The sequence below is a fragment of the Pagrus major genome, chromosome 21, assembly GCF_040436345.1.
Source record: "Pagrus major chromosome 21, Pma_NU_1.0".
Classification (NCBI taxonomy): domain Eukaryota; kingdom Metazoa; phylum Chordata; class Actinopteri; order Spariformes; family Sparidae; genus Pagrus; species Pagrus major.
In genome coordinates, this window is record NC_133235.1 from 12,518,105 (window position 1) to 12,541,109 (window position 23,005).

Below are 23,005 nucleotides of genomic sequence, written 5' to 3' on the forward strand. Positions count from 1 at the left end.
ATCAACACTTTAAACTGGAAATGTTTCAGAAATAACTGTTGAAAAATGGTGCTATGAAAACATGTTTGACACCGATCACACTTGCCTTAACAAAACATCACACAAAAGAAATGAACTGACACATTATTTTAATGTATAAAGGACCTTCAGTGTTACAAATAATATCAATATAAAACATATTGTGTCATCTATTTACAAGTGTTTTCAAAATAATACAAAAAATGTCTTTATGTGGATATTAACATCTCACTTTCTCTTTTAGCACATGTTTTAATATTCAAGTCTTTGGTCCCTGCCTTGGCACCCTTTACACAGCAGGTGCTCATTGAATATCTAGTGATGAGACATTCCCTGTCTCCAGTTCTGGCTTGGGGGAAGGCCACCCTGACAGTGATCACACTGTTCTCTTTCATAGTCGTCCACCGCCTGCGCTGCTTTTCTTGGTGGCTCTGCAGGAAACTGCTGGACACGCTGAAGAGCTGCTCAGTGAATTGTTGCGGACACTGCTGTTAAGACAAGATCAGATTATTGGATTGTCAGTGGGGGTAGAGCTCCCATGTAGAGGCAAAGACGTGATGTCCTGAAAGATGTCCTGAAAGATGTCCATCTTCGTCTCTTCTAATTACATGATTGATTAGAAGGTGATTAGAAGGCACTTGGAAAAGAGAAGTCCTCTAGATCTGTTCAAATCTGTTAATTATGAGTGTTACAGAAAATAAAATAAAATCTGAAGATGCCAGACTTGCTCATGAACAGGAATTTAAAGCATGATGGTTTGTTAAAACAAAATCATGCCAGAAATTTAAGGTCAGGATCACAGAATTGTCTGTCTGTGTTTTGTTCATAATTTTGCTGGGGATGTCTAGACGGGCAGACAGGGATGAAATCAACATCTTCCCAACTTTGATGGTCGAGGCAGCAAGTGGCAGCTGGTGGCGGCCCTATTATGACTTTGGTCTCTTTGTCTTGCTGCTTAAAGAGTTCGCAGTTTCCACGGGCTGGAGGAAGAGAGAGAGAACAACTGTTCAGACAGACCAACACACCACATTTGGAATTACAGAAAATGAATAATTATTGTGATGACTGATGGTTGACTGCAGTAGAAATCATGACAGATCTGACCATTTTAAAGGTGGTTTTAAAATTCTTTAATTTCATCTAATCACTACAGTTTTGTATCCAACTAATCAAGGTCCGAATCAATTTAACTCACATGAACCCTCTTTCTGGTAACTCTGAAGAAGTCCTCCATACGAGTCTGCCTGCTATGTCCTGCTGCCCTCTCCTTTTCCCTCTCCTCCCGCCTACTTTCCCGCGTCTGACGGAACCTTTCCATTCGATGACGGATCCTGTCCTCCCTAAAAACACACCAGCATGAATACACTCACGACTGTTTCTGAAAGAAGCATGTGGAATAAATGCTGAATAAAAACACAGCCACAAGTACGTACTTAACGTGTTTCATGTGACAGAGGAACCCAACCAAAGATTCTTCATCTGGCTCATCCCAGGTGAGTTCAGGGGCGACAGTTTGTGGTGCATCCAAGAAAATCTTCCGCGCTTCTTTGTACTTCCACAAAAGTGGCACAGGATGTGTCTGAAGGGCAGCAGATACTTGTGTCTTATTTGTTCGTACATTTTTTGTCAAGCAATGTACAGAAAGAAAAACAAAGATCACTGTTTGTACATCTTGTACCTTTCTGTTGACGTTTAAAATCACGTTCTCGATAGTCCGATGCGTCTGGATCAGTTTCAGAGCTCTCTTTGGTCCCAAACCGGCTATCTTGTCACAGTAGTCACAGCCCAACAAAATACATAGGTCAACAAACTAGGGGAAGACAATTGCAAAAGAAGGAAAGTTTGAGTACCTTCCATAAAATGGTATTACGAATTATGATATTCTATGCTTTCAAAGACATATTAATGAAAGTTTTACCTCCTGGTGACTAATCTGCAGTTTCTCTAACAGCTTGGGCAAAGAAAATTCCACAACCTCACTGTGAAGAAGAAAAGCACAGATCAAAATTGGATTAGTTTAGAAACCTCCAAGACCCTCAATTAATTAAAGTGACAGATGGAAATTAGAGCTGCAATGATTAATCTCTATGTCAATTAGTTAACCGAAAGAAAATTAATTGCTAACTATTTTGATAATCACTTAATCATTTCAGTCATTTTTTAACTAAATGTCATTTGCTGGTGCCTTAATGTACAGAGTTCTTGCTTTTCTTTGTCATTTATGATGGTAAATGAGGAGTCTTTGGGTTTTGAACGGTTTGTTGGACAAAACAAGCAATTTGAAACGTCAATTTGATTACTGGGAAATTGTGATGAACATTTTTCAAATTTTGTCTAGATTTTATAGACTAAATGATTAATTGTGAAAACAACTGACATGTAAAGGCATCGATACATGAGCATTAGTTGACGCTACAAGTTTCATCATCAAAATTCTATCAGCCCGGTTGTGGTTTGTCAGGCAGATATCAGAAGCAGCAAACAGATGGAAAGATTTTAAGTCACAGCACAACATGAACATGAAAAAGCATCTTTGGTGTGTTTCTCGTGTTTGACCACACTCCATGATATGTTAGAGAACACTGTGGGGCTCATCTACTGGTCTAACTGCCATTCAAGGTGATTTCCGGCTTAGCGCGTCTGCTAATGGACCATATACAGTTCATTTTTGTCTGTTAGGTCACTGCTGTGACCTGCTAGATAAAGTAGAAGAACCTAGTTCGTCTTCTTTTGAGAGTTACTGTGGCTTAAAATACTCTTGTCAGCTTGGCCCAGTTTGCTGCTGCTGTTCATTATTGCCTGGCAAGCCACCAGCTGACAGGATGATGTCTGACTCACAGCCTCAGGTGATGTCAATGCAAAAGTATCAGTGCAGATGATAAGACCACCTCATGTCACAACCCCCTATACTTTGACATTATCAATTACACATAAATACATGTATAGAGGACATAAACTGGTAAATTGTGGGTCATGAAACCAGTGTTGTTCACTAATGTCTAAGGTTCTGAAGAGTACTTGAAGAAAACATACAAACAACATAACAGAAAAGACCATAACTGCACTGCAGTGCAAGACTAGTTTAACTTTAGCGACATTACATCTGGGCATGCTGCTTACTGTGACGAATAACCTCTCTAAAGCATGCCTCAAGTTTCTGAAAGTTATTCATTGTACGCTGACATCAGGGGGAACCACAGCTACTCGTAAAGTAGAGCAGGCATTGAGGAACATAAATATCTGTGGAACACTTTGGAAAATTTCCAGCATGAATTTAAAATAATACTAAGAAATAGTTTAAAAGATAAGAAAGAAAATAAAAACTCAGGTACAAATTATTTAAGCATGACATGAATTGCACAGTTCTTACCCATCTTTACTGGCATTCAGCTGGCGAATGAGAATATTTGCTCCAAACGGCAGTGTGTCCATGTCCTCTGATGCCACAGCGTCCACAGTCCCCTCTCTCACCAGCTGGGAACACAGTGCCTCAGCGTCCCCTGGAGCCTAGAGCACAAGACAAGAGGGGGAGAGAGAGAGATAAAAATGAAAATGCATAAAGTGAGGGAAGGAAGGTAAGGGACAGTGAGAGAAACATAATCATGACCGTACATATACTATATATATTCTCTATGTTGAATAGGTCATACCTTGATGACAGGTACACCCATAAACTTCAGTAGCTGGTGACAATCTTCAGTCTGGGATGATGCTGTACGGAGCACAAAAGAGTCAAAATTCAGTCTTAACATTCAAATAATATTCCCAATGAATATCTACCAAGAGTGTAATGCACTCTACAGATAGTAAAGCTTCAAAAAACTCTGGTCTTGGTTATCAGTCTGTGAAGATGTACCTTTGCCTGTGCGCTTGGGGGAGCTCCAACCAGCTGCCTCAGCTCGCTTCTCAAGCTGCAGGAAAAACAAGAGCTTTGATCAGCAAGGGTGGCAGTTGTCTGTGTAACACTATACATGTGTGCTGTCTCTCTCATATCGCCCTGGTACATAAAATTCACTTTTCGGTTTAAATGTTTTTATCAGTCGAAATATGTTAGGGGACCAGGGTTCTACCACCATTTTGAGCACCGGTCTCTGACCCATGACTGTCTTACACACACCAGGCGGATGTGTTCAGTATCAAGTCAAGTCAAAGGATATGGACTCAAAGGTGTCACTTACAACAGCTGTCTTTTCCTTGGGAGGCTTTCCGTCCAACACAAAGACTGGCTTTATGTCATGCTCCAGGAAGGTGAGTGTGCGAAAGAAGAGACCTGTCAGAGGGCTACAGAGAAAAATTGGTGTTGTGTTGCAGTGTTTTTATAAGGTGTTTCTAATATTTTAGTTCATAGCCAAATGATTTGTTTAAGTATTAGAAATGTTGTACAACAGAAAGCAGTCCAATACAACAGTGCAGCCTCAGAAAGTACAAATTAAGTCAACGAACAAACAACTAAAGCAGTAATAGGGCTAATAATATTGGACTGCCGCAACTTACATTCACTGTACTGGGTTGGAAATGGGAATCAATGTTAGTAATTTGTTTTTGGAGAAAAAAAAAGCACATGTGGAAAAACAATACTTTTTCTCCACTTTAACGAGACAGAATGGGTCAACGTCAACAAGGAGCTCACCTCAGTGAAGGCGTCGCTGCACGGAACTGGTTCACGACAATAGAGGTATCCAGTGCGATTACTTTTCCTGTGCAGTGGAACACAGCAGCAGCAGGACATAATAGAGTGACCATGAAGTCATAATTGGCTCATCTAACACACCACTTTTATCCAAATTTAACAGACTACATTCACTCAAATACAGTATTTAAAAATACTATTTATAAAAGTTCTCCTTTGTAATAATATATTCCTATATTTCAGTTGAATTTTATTTTATTTTATTAAACAATGTTACCGTACATTTACATGGCAGGAGTTTGATTGTCACTGCAAAGTGCTGACTTCAAAATAACTTGTTCGTAAAATGTTTCTGACAGCTGTCAGTTATGCAAACCTATTTTCATAGCGACATAAAATTAATATGATCTTTATTACATGGAGCTTGACTGGTGATGCCTTGGGCTTTGTGTCTTTGTTTATCTCCATTAAAGACACTACTAACAGTAAAGAGAGTAAGATTGACCAGTTAACATAAAGTGTACTTACATTTTTTTTTTGGTTAATGTAGCCAACAGTGCAAGGTGAACATTTCTTTATTGAGTTTGATCAGTTTTAGACTTGTATTCAGATCCATTACCAGAGTAAAAGTAGTAGTAGAGTGGCACTTTTCAATTTCATAGTTATAGGTAATACTGGAATATTATTACTGATGTATGTAAGATGCATTTGAAGTTGTAACTTGTAGCTGATGAAGGTGGAGTCAATTTTAACTAGGACTGTAGTTACTTCATAGGGTGTGTTAGGCGACTATGGATGGAACAATAGTGGTCGCCGAGAGGCTAAGCGAGGGAAACACTTTACTTGCCGGCACGCTTCTGTATAATAAAAACTAAGCTCCAGAGGAATGCCGAATCACATATTTATTAAGGCTAAAACACAGGCAGTGAAACATCCTCACAAAACCTAAAAACATCCAAAAACAGTGTACTTTAGCGGTCAGCAAAGTAGGACCTTCCCCCCTCACCCTCTCAGTTCATTCAATCATCAACAGGTGAAGAACAGCTGATTTTACTACTCTGCTGACCTGCCACCCACCTGACTCCTCCCCTGATGTGACACAAAAAAAAAACTAGCTGGCACCTACAGGGTGTTAGTTATTCTCGTTTAAAGTATGGAAAATCTTGCATTAGTAACCTTAGTGTTTCCCTCAAAATGTAATACTAGCTGGTGAACAAGTGTAGCTAAGATCACACAAAATAGCAAGAACTGGAAATACTCAAGTAATGTTACAAGTAACTACTTCAAAACTGTATCCTAATACAGAATAAGTGTAGTAACTCTCCATCACTTTTTATTTTAGTAGCTACTTACTGGTAGTTAATATTTATATACCTTCATTCAGGTAAAGCAGAGTGATTAAACACATTAGTGTAGTGTGATGTTGTCAAAGTTAAGTTAGCTAACATAGCTAGTAGTCAGGTGGCTGTATGCTAACGTTAGCGATTAGCAATCGACGTTTAACATCAACAAGACGATCATAACTGTACCAACCTATAAAACAGATAGACTGGTGCAAAATCAGGTATATTACCGGTGTAGTCACTGATATCCTTATGAGAAATAGCACCAGGAGCATCTGACCGGATCAGATCTGCCAGTTTAGTGATCCCCATTGTGCTGTCAGCACCACTGGCTTTCTGAGTACTTGCAAAAGAAGACGAGAAAATACAGTTCAGGTTAGATTTGTTCCAGATCACGTTAATTGCCGTTTGTGGAGGATTTCTTTGACAGCACGTTTCACTTGAAGGATCCCTCTCTACGACGATGTCCAGTTAAATTCCCTTGAACATCTTCCTGGTGTTGCAGTTGCACATGAGCTAATGGGGCAGTAGGGGTCAGCATTGCACAGAGACATGACTGGAGAAAATCCACATCCATCATTTATTACAGCAAAAATATTAACAGACAATGAATGTATTCATATATTACAAAGAAAGTAAAATATTAACTTAAAACTCAAACTCAAAAGTCATAGGTAGAGCGCTTAACAGACAAAAACAACATTTTGTTGATGCTTCTTCAATATGTGTGATAAATACACCTCCATGAACTCATCTCATTATTGTAAAATAATGACACATATTTCATATACATATCCATCTATTACACATGATCATACAGATAGTAGCTATTATATTTAAATCACACTGTATGATGAATAAAACCACTTAGTCCATGCTTGTAGTCTTGTAGGTAACAGTGGAAAACCATGAGCGGTCAAATTCTGTTGAAAAACCACCTCAAACTGTATCAGTAGGATGAGAAAATATGATCACTTCACAGAAAATACCCCTAGTACCCAACCCTTATTATTTCTGTCGTCACTTGATAAAGCTTATAACAGAATCTATAGGCAAGTGACCGTCAAAGAGGTAAAAAACAAACATTAGGGACAAACTACAGCATTTCAACAACAGGCTATTCAAGTACTGTACACAAATGTTTTGGGTAACGCAGAACTCAAAGGACATTCAGGGCAAATGTTATGGCATCTCTAGATTTAGTCGTCTCACTTTGACACTTTAAGAATGGTAGTTTTTGACAGACAACACAAGTCAGGTCTGAGGCTTGGTCCTGTAACAATAGATCCAGCTCTGGGATGGGCTCCCAAAACATTTGTCGCTTAAGTAAATCCTTGTTTCCCCTCTAATCATTCTTCTCCTGAAGCTATAAAAGTCTCTTTTACAGTTTTACTTTACTCTCATTAAGATGAACGATGGTAAGCATCACTGTAACATCTGTTGTAGCTGTGCAAAGGATTTATCAAGCTCAAAAGTGCAATCAGTAATATTTTCCTAGCTTTTTGCAGAAACAAATGCTGATTAATGCCAGACACTCCTTTGTTGCTTTAAATTAGCCACCATATTCTGTCACACTGAGCATCTCCAAAACTCAAGGAAACATCAGTGCAGAATTTGAAAGGTGGAGAAAGCTTTAAAGTCAAACTTCGACACTGACAGAGTTGACACTGTATCTGTTGGTCAGCAGCTTGTGTCCAAGCTCATTTTGGCTCAATAGAGAATATGTTGTTGCTGCAGCTCAGCACATCAAAGCAGTTGCTAGCAATTTGCACACATCTAGCTGTAGCGTTATTGTGCTTTGTCCTGCTAATCGTTTGACAGTTTACCCAGGAATGAAATACATTTGTTAATCTTTGAACATGACATATGCTAACTTTAGCATAGCAGATCCAGTTTGTAGTCAGGTGTAAAGGTATAAACACTAGCCAATGTGAAATTTAGTAACATCAGGTCTGTATAAAACACAGCTATATCATCAGTTTTGTAAACATTGGTTATGTTTTCTGTCTTGGGTCTTGTCTTGACGGTGCTAAGCCTAGAAATTTTAAGTGAAATTCCAATATAATTTGCTATAAAAACCATAGAGAATCGTGGTAGACATTTGCAAGTAATGTTTAGTTCCCCTTGGTTGCCTTTAGATGGAGTAAAGGCTTGGGAAGTTAATGGTTGCACCTTTAACAAGGAATTGCTTCAGCTTCCAGTGTTTCGGGAGACTCAGTCTTGTCTCATCTTAGCGACGGAACCAGATCCAGGTGTTAATAAGCCAGAAAGCCACAGTAGCAGAGTACAGGATCACCTCTCGCTTGGAGCGTTCTTTGTTTTCTTCCTCCAGCAGCTGCAGACGCCGGTTCAGCTTCACAATCTGAAGGACCACAAACACAAACACATCTTTTCACCACTTTAAAAAAAGATGAGAACACTACATTGCTGGGCCTGGGTAAGATTTACAGAAGTTTACAAACAGAATTACCATTTTCTGATTTTTCAATTTAAGGGGAGTCAGTACATGCTAAAACATCATTTGTCTTTTTTTTTGCTTACACTACATGTTTTTCTTCCAGAATAGTGGAGAGAAAATGCCCAAAACACAGATTTTAGTTCAGACTTGTGTCCTGGACCTCTATGCAAACTAGTGCACATTTAATTACATAGCCTTATTTGCATGTTTAAACATTGAATAAAAGAGAACTTGAATGTAAGTTATCAACTGGGGACGTTTCATGATGATATCTTTTAGTTCAGCATTCACCATATTTGCATTTTTAAAAATGTATGGAATACAGTACATATATCTAAAAGGACTTAAATAAGCTTTGTCCTCACAATCTTGCCATAAATCTGCACTTAAGTAGCAATCACATACACCAAACCGTCCTTATTTCTATCTATATTCTGAAGGTTTTTACAGAGGGGTTTGTTCATATATCATTCATAGCTTGATTCATATAACATTTTATTCCAAAAAAACATGGCGAAGATTGATTTCTTTTTTTTCTTCTTTTTTTAAATGGCTGTTGACAGTATGATCTATGGATTGATTATAGAGTGATATCCAACATTCCCTATGTAAAAAAAATGACTTAATGTGTCACCAAAATGAAACAAGGATTTTTAACCTGGCCTTTCCAATGTTTAGGTTTGTGTTGTGGAAGTTATCACCTGGGGAAGTTTCATGCTGATATCAATTAATTAAAACCTTTACCGTATTTTCCTGTAGTGTCTACCTCTTAAGTTTGAAGTGTGCAAGACAATGTCAAGAGCAGAACTACAGCTACTAAATCAAAAACAACAACAGAGATAAAGAATTTGGCGGCATTATCTGTTTTGAAATAATGCAAAATAAAAAAACACAACTACAGCAACAAAGGTTAACCAATACTGTTAATTTTAAAGAAAATCTTTTGCCCAGGATGTTATCAGTTTTTGTATTTTTAATGCATTTGTTTGTTTGTTTTGTGTATTTTGTTTGTATACAGAATCTAAAAATGCCAGTTATTACTTATCACTGGCTGTGTGCTGCTCTGCCAGCATAATTTGTAAGCAGCCTGAAATGGGATACATCAGCTTGTCAGCATGTCCTCACTGTACCCTAACAGTTGTAAACTACAAACCTAAAAATAGGAGTCATTTAGAAGAGTGAGACATGTTACCTGTCGTCGTAGTGAGGAGGCGTCCACTAAGCCAGACTCATCAGGGTTCATATCCAGGGCCATGTCCAGATGTGTCCTGTGGAGATGAACATATCTCCATTTAGAATAATGATAACAGTGACATCCAGTACAATTACAAAAGTATTTAGCACAGAACTTTTTCCAACATGCTTTTCCACTGAAGACATAATGCGGACATTGAGAGCCAGATTCAATTTCTTTATCATTATATAATCAGGATTGTACAACAAAAATGATAGTTGTAGTTCCTTTATGCTACTCATAAAAACAGAATTACATAAATGGATGAATTAATGATAATCAAGTCAAAAACTATTATTTCTGGTGAAGTGTGGAGGATGAATACATAAGTTTCACAGCCTGAGAAAAGAAGCTGCTTTGTAGTCTGGTGGTACAGCAGCAAATACTTCTGTACCTCTTGCCAGGCGGCAGCAGGGTGTACAGGCTGTGGCAGGAATGAGTGCGTCTTTTAGTATCCTTTGGCCGCTGCACAGGCACTAAGTCTAAGTCTAAAGTTGCCCATTAAAGACAGTGACAACTTCAGGTACCTCACATGGATTAAAGGGAGAATTATATAAGTTGAGACTGTGAAGCAGCATTAATTGTCTAATAATGTTCATTCTTTCAATGAGAAATAAATAAACATCATCCCAACACAATTTTCTTTTTTGCATCACTTTTCTACCTCATGCAATTCATCAAAATTCTTTAATCCTGTTTTGACATCTTACAGCTGCTTTCTCCCTTATTCCAGAAACTCCTACATGCCATAATTTCCTCCTCCATTACAGTTCTTCAACTAAGGAAGGAACTTTTTTAAAAGGTTACAATGCTGTGTCCCAATTTAATGAATTCCACCTGTCTGTTCTGAGAAACTTTGTGAATGCAGCAGCCGAGAAATCCAGAAACAAAGAAATCACCTGCGGTGGTTGTCGTCCAGCACTTCGAGAACCTGCTGGTACGCCCGGCGTGTTGTTGACTGGATATAAGACAAGAAGCCTGCAGCTGTGAATAGGTTGATGTTTGCATCCTCAGGGGAACAGAGAGGGGGACACAAGCGGACTGGGGGGGCAGAAGGGGAAGGGGTTACACTGGCAGAGAGGTGAATGGGGAGAAACAGTAAAGAAATAAGATTTTAACAAACCAATAGCAAGATAAGAATGAGATTTGCAAATTCAGAATAGAAAGTCTGTGAAAAGCAGTGTTGAAACAGATTTATCAACTATGAATGTATGCTTACCTTACGTCACCTCTGACGATCTGGCTGCTGTAGCGGCCTGAAATGTTCTCACTCGCACTGCGTTCCCGTCGAGACCGAGCCTGAAAGTGCGCCTATGAACATTAACAGTTACAGGTTAAAACCTTATTTGTTATTTTTCACTCCCTGTCAAATAACCCTTATTTCTCCTATATCGAATATATTTTTTTTAGTACTATTTGTGCTATTATATACTGTACATATTGTAATATCTGTCTGCTGCACTATTTATACTGTACATACTATGCACTTTACTGCGTTTTGCACTTCTGGTTAGACGCTAACTGCATTTCGTTGTCTCTGTACTTGTACTATCCACAATGACAATAAAGTTGAATCTAATCTAATCTAATCTATTTATCCATCTAGATTGTTTTGGTATTAGTTGGTGAGTTTTGGACATATCGGCCAAACAGATGTCTGCCATCTCTGGAATACACTAGAAGGCATTTGAAAAACTCAACAGCAATGTCTCTTTCCAAAAGCCTTGACCTGGTTACTCAAGATAATCCACAGACTTGTTGTGAGCAGTTTCATGTAGGAATTATTTTCCTTCTACCAAATTACATCCGCCAAATGTTCCTTCTTTACATTTCACACATTACATGACAAGCAAGAGCAATATCCAATAGTAGGCTACCCTACTACAACCAACAATTTTAAAAACTACCATAAAGGTAGGTAAACTAAGTCATGGCTTTCGTTTCTTCTCCAGGCAATGTCTCATTGTATCACCCTGAAGACTTTCTTCCTTGTTTCAAGCTCCAGCAGCTTCAATATCCAAAGGAAGGAGTCTAATTGTAGGTGAGAACGAAGATGTGTGTAACACTATCTGCTCTTGTAACAACAATCCCCTGCGTTTGCAGCAGGTAATTGTGGTCTTAGTTGATGTACCATGAAGACAAAAGGTCAAGAACTGAAAAGTAACCACACTTTAGCATCAACAGGGAAAGAAGGCACACACTATTATAGCACTTAACAACTAAACTAGAAGATATGAAGAATTGACCATCTTGTTTACAAATACATCTGTAGTACTTATGAAAAGACAAATTTGGGAATGATTTAATCAAAACTCCCACCAAAGAATTTAATATTTTAATTTTTCATCCTTCAACCTGCCTCTGACTAATCTAATTAATACACATATCATTACTGCAACAGCATCGACAATATTTTCATCATTTTTGTCAAAAAACTAACAGCTGTAACCAATTATTGATCTTGTAAGTATGATTGTGGATCTTCGTGTTTAACCCCAGGCTGCTACCTTTCTATCTTTTTATAATGCACAAGATAGTGTACCAGTATAATATTATATAAATACAAATATTTGAATCAGTGTTAAGTTCAGTAAATTGAGGAAATTGACTTCATTTTAAGGAAAACTAAAAAGGGCATAGTATGAAAGCCTTGCTTTGACCCTTACCGCCTGGCTGGGATTGCTTTGTGATGAGGCAGTTTGATCAGTTTCGAGGGAGTCCAGTGGCTGTTCTGAAAGGGTGAGGACACGGGGAGGGGCCTTCATGTTCAGGAGGTCCACAGGAGGGACGGACTGGATTAGGTCCAAGTCTCGGGGACGGGAAAACAGAGGGTCCCCATCGTCACCTGTGGAGGAAGTGAAGAGAGAGGGACAGATAAATCAATGGCGGTTGCTATTAGTAGTAGGTAGTTTAGTGTATGTTTTTGCCATACATCCTTTAACCGCAACCTTGTCTGCTGTCCTCACCTGCAACGACAATCCTCTCTGGCACCTGCATCATAGCTGTGTGAATGGGCAGGGATTGCTGAAATGGCAGAGCCCCCGTTTGCTTCTCTGGGGCCACCATGAGGGTCTCAGGGATCCGCATGCGCTGGCTGATACCCTCTGTGTACTCCAGCTCATAATGGATGCGGTTCATCTCGGCCACCTCTGCAGAGGGGGAGGTGAAGGTTGGACCACTCATCCAGCCTGAAGACACAAATAGAAGGAAATGGAAAAACACTTATAAATAGTCGCCAGATAAAAGGAAAGACAAGTGTGCAAGTTAGAAGGTAGACTTTTAAAGTATACTTTAGTGAGGGCACAGTCGGTGTCAATAATCCCTCAAGGCTCCTGTCTGTGAACCCTGGAAGTCTGCCATCACCCTCAATTGAATGACAGTAAGCCTGTCTGCAACGCCATCCTAGTTTTCTGATTGACAGCCGTATTATTACGCCTAACTAATTTAACATGACAAATATGTTGAATTCAGCACTTGCTAATTGGCTCAGTGGCTTAGAGTAGTGCCCAAAACATGCTGCCTGGCCCCCTGTATAAGGGCACGTCCCGTAGAGTAACCCAAATAAGCCCGACCACAAGGTGGAGGGAAGGGGGTGTAACAGCCGAAGCTAATAAATAATACATAAGAAGAAACATTTCACGTTGTGTTGCATAAAATTACGTAACGTCGACATGAGGTGTAGCTGTTGTTGACACATGGCTTCAATGTCACTCAATGAAAAGCCACACGAGACGCCATGTCTAGCCAGTACGTTGCTCCTATCGAGCTAATTTTACGAGTATATCAGGTCTGACAGCGTTAGCTCGTGTTATCTTTATCACAAGTCGTTAGCTCAGCAGAGCCATGACAACCGCTGCCATAACAGGCGGGCTAACCAAGATATCAAATGCTACAATTAGCTTTAGCTTCCATGGTCACTTACCGTAATGGTTTCAGCACCGGAGTTTAAAACGTCATGTGTATAAATGTTGTCCGCTGTGTGATAACGCAGCATTAACCGGGCAGACGACAGAGAGACTCACCGCTTCAAGCTAGTGTGTGTGTCTGTTCCGCTAGTAACAATCCCCGCGTTCCCGCTGGGGCGGAGCTTATGAGCTACACCGTCAGCCCAACCGAGCCGCAGCAGCCGGCGGCAGCCAGGTTGGAAAACGAGCGCACAGCATTATCTCGCTCAAATTAGTTGGTTCACATAAATGTTTTTATGTAATTAGTTTAATCCAGACGAGGTAATACTAAGAGGCTATTTAGATATGATTTGCATTAACATAGGGGTGATTTGGCCTTTTCCAGCTGTAATTCAATTGATCTTTCATAATTTAGTGGAAAATGTCAATATTTCTTGCAGATAGCAAATGTTTGCATTATTTTTCTGAAATACACACATACATATTAAAACAATTTGATAAGGAACAGTTAGAAGTAGTGGAAAATAAAGGTCAAAATTACCTATTTATTATGACATCATCTTTTACCCAATATAACACTCAAGTAATGTACTTAAGTACAATTTTGAGGTACTTGTACTTGCGTATTTCCACTTTCTGCTACTTACTGGATGCTTGACTACATTTTGGAGGAAAATATTGTACCTTCTACCCCACTGCATTTATTTGGTAACTTTAGTTACTAGTTACTTTAGGGATTACATGCTGCATCAGATCACATTTTTAAATGAATTTGTTATTTCAAAAATAACAAACAAACAAAAAACACAAATTCAAATAATCAGAAAAATACTGAATATTGGATCCAATAACCTGCCAGGCCAGTAACTGGTCAAAAATCCAACAAATAGCCGCTGCTGAAATATAACTTGGCCTTAGGTGTACTATAAATTATATATTTGCTGTTTTACTGAGCTACATTATATACACCATTATATTTCTATTATATACAGACAACCCTAAGTATCATGACTAATAAGATTATTATATGGCCAGAATATTATTCTGGTGTGCACTGTTTACATATTGTCTGCATTGTTGACTTTGATGTTATGAACACATGCCACTATGTTACTCTTGTCTTGCTCTTTTTTGAGTTAAACTGCTCTTATATAGTTTATATTTCCATTTTTATTCAGATTTTTATTTTTATATACTTTAAATTATCTATTTTTTACTTTCTCTATTCATCCGTACTTATTGCTGTCCTTGTACTCCTGCAACACCTGATTTTCCCTCTAGGGATAAAAAGGCTTATCTTATCTTATCTTGGGTCTGCCAGTGACTGCTATAAATCGATTAAACAAAAATTAAGGACACCTTGTAGAGGGCTGGATAAACGGACAGATTACAGTAGGCAGACTGTAACGCTCCATAGACACACATATTTTGACATGGGGAACCTGCTCTCTGTGGGTTCAGGAGCAGACAGGACCACCTCTTTAGGGCGTTCTCTGTCCTGACCGGATAAAGTCAGCAGGGATACCAGAATATTTCTTTTCTCTTTTATTGCATGAGTGGGGGGAGGAGAGACATGGGCTCCTGACCAAACCCTCTATAACAGTGTTTACTGTACTATAGAACAGCTTCAATGAAAAAAAATCAATCAATAAATAAATATATAAACATTGAAATTAAGTTTCAGATCACAGATTTTTTTTTAGATTGTTATGTTTTTATAATATTTCAAAATATGTGTTAAAACATTATAAATAGGTAGTTGATGATGTTTTCCCTCTATCTGGGCCCCCTAGTGGCATGGAGGCCCTGGGCATGTGTTGGTTTGAGTTAATCAAACAAACATTTGTTCAGAAACATTCACATTCTTGTATTTATAACGTATATTTCGGTCATGAACTGTGGCAGCTTCCACATCTAACAGGTTTTCAGGTAGCCGACCTCACATAGCCTACATTCATGGTGCCTCAACGGAAAAGCTCAACAGAGCTCAGAAATACAACTCCCACAATTCCGCACGCTTTAAAACTAATGCGCATGCGTCTTCCGTCTGGGCCATTATTTTGTCCTCCTCAAGCTTCAAATGAACAACAGGCTAAACGTTCCTTGAAATGAATTAAATATTAATACGCGGAAGGAGCATTTTTTCTTCTTGTTCATCACCGCCGACATAAATGGAGTCTCTCGGTCAGTAGCTCGTTGTCTCGCCGGGCTCTTCGGTCCTCCGTTGGACTTGGAGGCCGAAAACAGTGCGCGGAGTGACAGCCCCGTTAAAGCCAGCAGCAGATTGGGTGTTTATCTAGTTGGCTAGCGACCTAGCTAGCTTCCTAGACAGCTAAGTGGGGAGGAAAAACGCGAAAGGACCCTTTGATAACTTCGGAAAGAGAGGGCTGTGGCCGTCCCTGTCCCGTCCAGCCTACAGAGGGGATGGCACACCTTCAAAACATGCAAAACCAGGTACAGAAATCCTCTTTTCACTAACTGTCACCTCCCTTCTTCTTGACCAAGGCGAACCCCCATGACTGTCAGGCTTTCCATGAATAGGTGGGTGGGGGTCTCAGCCATCAATGCAATTGATACAACTTACTATATACAGATATATGAAACAATTTATTTTTCATCTCTTTGTCATTGTCAGCATCAGGGGAAACATTGCAGTCAACAAACTGACAACAATTTAAATACATTGTATGGCAATATTCTAAAAGTCTACACTGTTGTAGAGTTGTAGATGTTACCATAAAATAAATGTAATGACTTCTTTATGTGCCTCCTACTCAGTCAAATCATCACTCATTTCCTGCTGTAATGAAAAGAGAAAACCACTGAACTTTCAAGTGTCATGCATCTTGAATTACATCCTGGCACAAAGTTCGATGAAGAGTCTAGGTAATTATATGGGATGTGACTGAATGGATATGATGGACACAGATAAAAAAGGTTAACCATTCATATTCTTTTAATATGTGAGCAGTGCATGAAAGCAGTATTTTTTAGGCAAACAGATGGATGTAACAACTGCTGTCACGTCTAATTAACCTTTATAAAAGAGCATCCAAATGTGAAACAACTTCTGTTCAGGTGGTTTGAAAGTAACACACACAAATAAGCCTCTTAGCACAGTCATCACGACTTACTCTCAATAATTTCTTTGCTGTCATTGGACCAGAACACTCGGTTGGACCCCGAGGAGTACTTCACCAAGCAGGAGCGGATTGGAAAAGGTTCCTTCGGAGAGGTCTACAAAGGCATCAACAACCGCACAAAGGAGGTGGTGGCGATTAAAATTATAGACCTGGAGGAGGCGGAGGATGAGATTGAAGACATTCAACAGGAGATCACAGTGCTGAGCCAGTGTGATAGCCCTTTTGTTACCAAGTATTATGGATCATACCTGAAGGTAAGACAATAACACAAGTAATGAAACAATACATGCACAGATTGTTTCTTCAACAAAGCAGTATTTTTAAAGTTTAAACTCAAAACATCATATGTGCTTCATCAAGTATTGTTTTCCTCTCAGGGGACCAAGCTGTGGATTATCATGGAGTATTTAGGTGGAGGATCTGCTCTGGATCTGGTAAGAAGATTTATATTTTTATACAGCTTACAAAGTTTTATACAAATCTTGCAAAGTGGCCGTTTTTTATACTTGAGAAGCAAAACTCTCTCCCAGCTTCCACATTTTTCTGATTTATTTACTCATCTCCTTTCCTCTCCTTAGCTACGTCCAGGGCCTCTTGAAGAAACTTACATTGCTACAATACTGAGGGAAATACTGAAGGGGCTGGAGTATCTGCACTCTGAAAGGAAGATCCACAGAGATATCAAAGGTAATAAGCAGCATCTTCGTGCAGTGAAGAATGAAGTCCCTCTATTTCACGTCATATTACGGTCTGTTTGCGTACAAAGCCAGATCATATCTCAGAGCCAGTTCGCACCAGTATGCTTTTTGAGTAGAGACATTATCCATTAACTTGCTTTGATTCAAGCTTCCTATCAGCAAGTAAATACTTCACTGAGTAAGACTCTGAATGTTGAGCAGAGATGAGGGAGCTGCTGAGGTACAACATGTAAATCCAGTCTCAACCAGATGCTTCACAGAATAAGTCCACACACTGAAATATGCTACCGAGCTGCATACATTTATGAACATCTTCTGTGAGCTCACAACATAATGCAGGTGTTAGATGTATATATGTGTGAAGCCATTTTTTTTTATCTTCAGCTGGTGTTGTGCTACTTGAGTTGGGAGTCAGTTCATATCTACATAGAACCTGTCTGTCAAGTCAGCTTATGTTCTAACTGAAGGCACTGCAACTTATCTGCTGGTGTCTGAAGCTGTTTGTGATTCCCACAATGAAACTGGGGGTGAGACTACAGAGTGTCTCATGTCCATTCCTCTGTTATGCACAATATCTCAAATAATTATTGTTGTGGCATTTCAGAAAGTTGACACTTGATTGGCTCAAATCAGGCGCTACACCACTTTGTTTTCTCATTATAATCTCAAAATGATTCACCCACCTTTCACATACATTCATGATGACATGTTAGGGGATTTATTGTCTTTAGTATTACAGTGAAAACCACTTATAGTGATCATGGTTACAGTGACCACCCGCTATATGGATAAAAAACAGAGTCATTCCTATACAAATGCTGTTTAAATAATTTGCTCATAGCCGGGGTCTCCAATGTTTTTCAGGTCAAGGACCCCTTAGCTAGTAAAGATACAGAGCAGGGACCCCCTACTACATATATTGTATACAATTATGTTGCATATTAAACTTACCCTGATAACATGTAGCTAACTGGTGATTATGTTTCGATAATGTGTACTTAGCCACGCGTTCTCATCCCAGGTAATTGAATACCGACACTGCTTTGTCATACGCTTTTTCAGGTACGCTTTAGCGTCTGTATGCAACACTCAAAGCAATCCTGTCAGAAAGCCTTATGGGACATGACAAAACGCCAAAATTCTATGCCCTGGGAAAGAGACCAGCCTGAGTTAGCTAACTAGTTCACTGTTATGGAAAGGTGTAACACAGTCACAACAGCATGATGGGTCAGTTGCCTTGATGTTCCTGGAACAACAACATGGCGATATCAGATTGTCGACTTACAGTGTTCATTTTGGGTCCTTTCATACATGACAACATGGGGGTAAAAAAAAAACTATGGTAGTTGTCTGCTTCCGGCTTGCTACCTAAGGCTGGAGCTGTACGCATATTGAAATCATGACAGGAGAGAGAAAGTCATTTTCTCCTAATGAAAAGTGCAGTCTTTTTGAAGTGTATGACATTCAAAAATGAGCCAATGAGATGCAGCAGTGACACTTGGTGTTCCTCAGCCTGCCGCATGTAGTCCAGTTCAACAACGAGAAACAGTCATGGCTGGTAGTGATGGAGACAGAAAACTAATGCGCACAGGGAGACCACCTGTGGTCAAAGCGGCCGTGGTCAAGTGGATTCATAATGCTCAGGCAGATGTGATCGCTATAAGCAGTTTTATTGTACTTGTATTGCTTGTTCTTGTGCTTGAGCTGTCTTTCTCTGTCTGTTTCTCTCTCCTAGCTGCCAACGTGCTCTTGTCAGAGCAGGGCGACGTGAAGCTGGCAGATTTCGGAGTGGCAGGACAGCTGACAGATACCCAGATAAAGAGGAACACATTTGTTGGCACACCTTTCTGGATGGCTCCAGAGGTTATCAAACAGTCAGCCTATGACTTTAAGGTGAGTCTGTGGCCTGGACAAGCGACACGGTGTTACTGCTTTGAGTGAATTATGTCTTTAGATTGATTTGAGTGTGTTTTGTTTTGGGTTTTTTTCACTTTTGGGTGAAATGTACTATTTTTACATGGAAGCACTGATAAGTAGACAGATGAAATTTTCATTCTGTATGTAAAGTGAACACAACTTACTTACACATTGCACTCTCCCCCTCTCAGGCTGATATCTGGTCCCTGGGAATCACTGCCATCGAGCTGGCTAAGGGGGAACCTCCCAACTCGGACCTTCACCCCATGAGGGTCCTTTTTCTCATCCCGAAAAACACTCCACCCACACTTGAGGGACCTTACAGCAAGCCCTTCAAAGAGTTTGTGGAGGCTTGTCTAAATAAAGACCCTCGTTTTGTAAGTAAGACACCTGCATGCATCTGCAAGCATAGCAGCAGAACTAACATGGGATCAGACGTGCTTGTTTTGGGCAAAATAAGATCAGAAAATTGAATGATAATTCCAGGTTGGCATGGACTTTGGGCATTTATTCTCCCAAATATTTTTGGGATTAGATTAGCATACCTTGTCCTGAATAGGAATTATCGTTTGTGCTGGGCTCTCTCAAATATTCAAACTCAATCCAAGTCACATTCTTGTTAAATCTAAGTAATGTAACGGTGGACTCATTATTGAAGCTTCTTTTAGCGTCTTATAACTAGACAACTGATCCCAGCAGTGTGACCCCTCCGATGCTGCCGTCACTGAATGTTAATCTCTTTGTTTGTTTGTAGAGGCCAACAGCCAAAGAGCTCCTGAAGCACAAGTTCATCACGCGTTACACCAAGAAGACGGCCTATCTGACAGAGCTGATTGACCGCTATCGCCGCTGGAAGTCAGAGGGACACGGAGAGGAATCCAGCTCCGACGACTCAGATATGTGAGTCTCAAGAACACACATTCATACGCTTCAGTTGTACACTTTCCAAAGGATCTATTCAGAGCTAGTTTGTTAAATTAGTCGGGGTCCAACAGATCATAAAATTCACAGTTTGGATCTTATCATTATTGAGTCACAGATTGGATAATTTTCCGAATCAGTAAAAAAAAAAGGGGGATTTATTCTGTAAAACACTTAAAGCAAGAATCTTTTGCCCATGGTCTTCAATGAAACAACAATCAAGATTTCAAATGTTTGAATAAAATCTTAAAATACCTAAAATATTAAATATTAAATAAATCATTGGCCAGAGTTGTCATATCCTGACACATGCAACTGACTTATTGAGTCTCCAGGTAATGTATATCTGTCACTTTTTCAGTCCTTAAACGTTACTGTTAACCAGTGGTTCACAACCATGACCCCCTAGCACTGGGACTCGGCCAAAAGTGCCGAAATAAAAAAAGGGGTCTTTTTGTGTGTTTCATCCAGTCAGAACGCATGTGCACACACACAATCTATGTTAAGGCAAATTATATCACTGTTACAGGCAATGTGATGTAAAAACTGTTCCCCAGTCTAAAATATGTTATTTTATTTCTTTCTCTACCACCATCTTGCAAACCCTGGAAATTAACTTGACCCTCTTGTGGGTCTTGCCCCCGATGTAAGTAGGTTACATGCTGTAAACTACTTACATGGCTGTGGTGGAGCGGAACCACTGTTTCTATTTTAATAGCTTTTAACTATGAGCAGAGTACTGTTTACAAGGTTCTTTATTAAAAGGTAGGTCAGCTTAATTTTTATGAATTATTAACGTTAAAATACCCTCTGCTCCCAGCGGTCTGCAGAGTGGACAGACTGTCAAACCAAGCTCCATTCTAATAGCAGGTGTTTTGCAATTCAATTTTGCAATGAATCTGTGGTTGACATGCATGCCAAACAGTATGTGTATGAGGGGGTGTCTGTATGGAACGAGGATCAACTACATTCTGTGGCACCTCTTTAAATTACTGATACTAAGCTGACCTATTAGAGAATTTCAGGCTGATTTATGGATGATTTACTAGAAGAATTGGCTGCCCACCATTTAGGCTGCATTATAAATTGTCCTCAGTAGAATCATTTTGCCTGAATGTACTAAAATTAGGCCATTGAATCATTATATGAAATCAGGTCAAGCTGGTGCCCATCACATTTTATACATTTCTCTCCTCTTGTTTTATTTTTCCTACAGGGATCCTGATGGTGATGTGGACTCGTGTCCTATGTGGACCTTCCCCACAGTCAGACCCACCTCTATGAACAAGTTACAGAAGGGCTACACACACACAGATTCAGAGGTAAGACTCACATAGCACACAGGTTATACAGAAGATTTGATTCTGTGTCTGACACCTTTTTTTTTCTTCCTACCAGTCAGGAGATTCAGTGAAAAGGCAACCCAAGTCACAATGCTTGTCTGCTTTGGTAACACCCATCTTCAGAGAGGTAGGTCCAGCTGTTGGGGAAGGGGGAAACTTTAACTTTGAATAATACTATTCATTGTAGAATAAAGAACAGAGAAGAACATAAAAACATGTGACTCTGTCAATAAATACAAGAACTAACAAAAGCTGATTCATCTCCGCTTGTTATAATGTTATAATGTTATAAACTGTAAACAGTGCAGACAAAATTAGGCTCACATTGTGTGGCTGAAGCTTCCAGGTGCACAACAAACGAAATTCTTTCTATTTGATTTTTGTAGTTGAAGGAGAAGCGGCGGGCGAGCGGCGGGGGCGTAGGAGCCATTGAGGAGCTGGAAAACGCCTTCAACCTGGCCGAGGAGTCATGTCCGGGCATCTCTGACCGCCTCGTCACACACATGATGGAGAGAGTGTGCAGGTGATACATCGACCAGTGTCACAACTGTCAGCTGGGTTGTCCATTATGCAGCAGAAAACTTTCATTTATTTATTTGAATTAATCGATTTCATGTCGTTCTTGCAGGTTTTCTTTAAATGGTAACACCACCCCGTCTTCGCGGTGAAACCCCAGCTGGATGTAACTTAACTCTGCCCCCTTTTCTGTCTCCCAGACCCACCCAACGCCTCAGATAAGGACCACAGAAGACCAACCCCCCCCTCTACCCCCACTTCCCTCGTATCTTTGCACCCTCCCCAGTCCCCTGAGAGATCTTTTAATTAGTTATAATTAAATATTTTTACAGTTTTTCTTTAAGAGCGGAGAGTATTTAAGACAAAAAAGCCATGACATTTAGAGCGTTGTGTATACCTGTTAGATTGAGAAGAAAAAAACTATAATAAAGTCTATGGAAAATGTCTCGCTGTCTTTAGTGTTTGGTGTTACTCTGTTTCTCACAAGACGGAATGAAGCATCACCGTTATGAAAAATGGATGGCTTACAGTCGTACATTTCCACAACAGGCTTATAGTGGTATGTTTCATCAGAATACTAGCCGACTCATGTTACTGTTTTAACATCTTCCTTTTTGTCTGTTTGATGCTCACATAGACATTTACATTAAGTTACACTTCTGTCTGAGGCTGCACATTATACTGTAAAGTCAATCTGTTTAACTATATAAATAATTCGAGTTAATATTCTTTAGTGTTTATATAGTTGACATTCATGGAAGTTGGACAAGTCTAATTATGTGTAATTCCTTTTGGGGATTGAGAAAACTATAGATAATTACTATTTTCTTCTTTCTATAAGAAGAATGTAAGCTTGGGGTTTGGAGTAATTAACCTCTC

The 23,005-nt window shown here is 39.6% G+C and overlaps 3 protein-coding genes across 4 annotated transcripts; 1 reads left to right on the forward strand and 2 right to left on the reverse strand.

The window, feature by feature from the left end:
* Nucleotides 1–111: 111 nt before the first annotated feature.
* LOC141017317 (probable flap endonuclease 1 homolog) lies at nt 112–6,456 on the reverse strand. Its single transcript, XM_073491985.1, has 11 exons — nt 6,222–6,456; nt 4,649–4,715; nt 4,197–4,299; nt 3,875–3,929; nt 3,669–3,730; nt 3,389–3,525; nt 1,937–1,997; nt 1,697–1,828; nt 1,452–1,597; nt 1,214–1,358; nt 112–998 (listed from the first exon to the last, which is right to left on the reverse strand). The coding sequence occupies exons 1-11, from the start codon at nt 6,301–6,303 to the stop codon at nt 945–947; spliced, it is 1,044 nt and encodes a 347-aa protein (XP_073348086.1). The 5' UTR covers nt 6,304–6,456; the 3' UTR covers nt 112–944.
* Nucleotides 6,457–6,548: 92 nt separating this feature from the next.
* On the reverse strand, nt 6,549–13,747 carry LOC141017318 (mitochondrial fission factor homolog A-like). Its single transcript, XM_073491986.1, has 7 exons — nt 13,606–13,747; nt 12,650–12,871; nt 12,350–12,528; nt 10,903–10,994; nt 10,583–10,753; nt 9,642–9,717; nt 6,549–8,353 (listed from the first exon to the last, which is right to left on the reverse strand). The coding sequence occupies exons 2-7, from the start codon at nt 12,864–12,866 to the stop codon at nt 8,222–8,224; spliced, it is 867 nt and encodes a 288-aa protein (XP_073348087.1). The 5' UTR covers nt 12,867–12,871; nt 13,606–13,747; the 3' UTR covers nt 6,549–8,221.
* A 1,897-nt stretch (nt 13,748–15,644) lies between these two features.
* On the forward strand, nt 15,645–22,570 carry stk25b (serine/threonine kinase 25b). Of its 2 annotated transcripts, none has more exons than XM_073491878.1 (11): nt 15,645–16,042; nt 16,755–16,985; nt 17,109–17,165; nt 17,310–17,418; nt 19,165–19,322; nt 19,538–19,723; nt 20,101–20,246; nt 21,484–21,589; nt 21,666–21,737; nt 21,997–22,133; nt 22,239–22,570. In XM_073491878.1, exons 1-11 carry the CDS (start codon nt 16,013–16,015, stop codon nt 22,276–22,278), a joined length of 1,272 nt encoding a protein of 423 aa, XP_073347979.1. In that variant the 5' UTR covers nt 15,645–16,012; the 3' UTR covers nt 22,279–22,570. The 2 variants fall into 2 exon arrangements, with proteins under 2 accessions (XP_073347979.1, XP_073347980.1); XM_073491879.1 differs by having other exon boundaries at nt 22,327–22,570.
* Nucleotides 22,571–23,005: the final 435 nt, after the last annotated feature.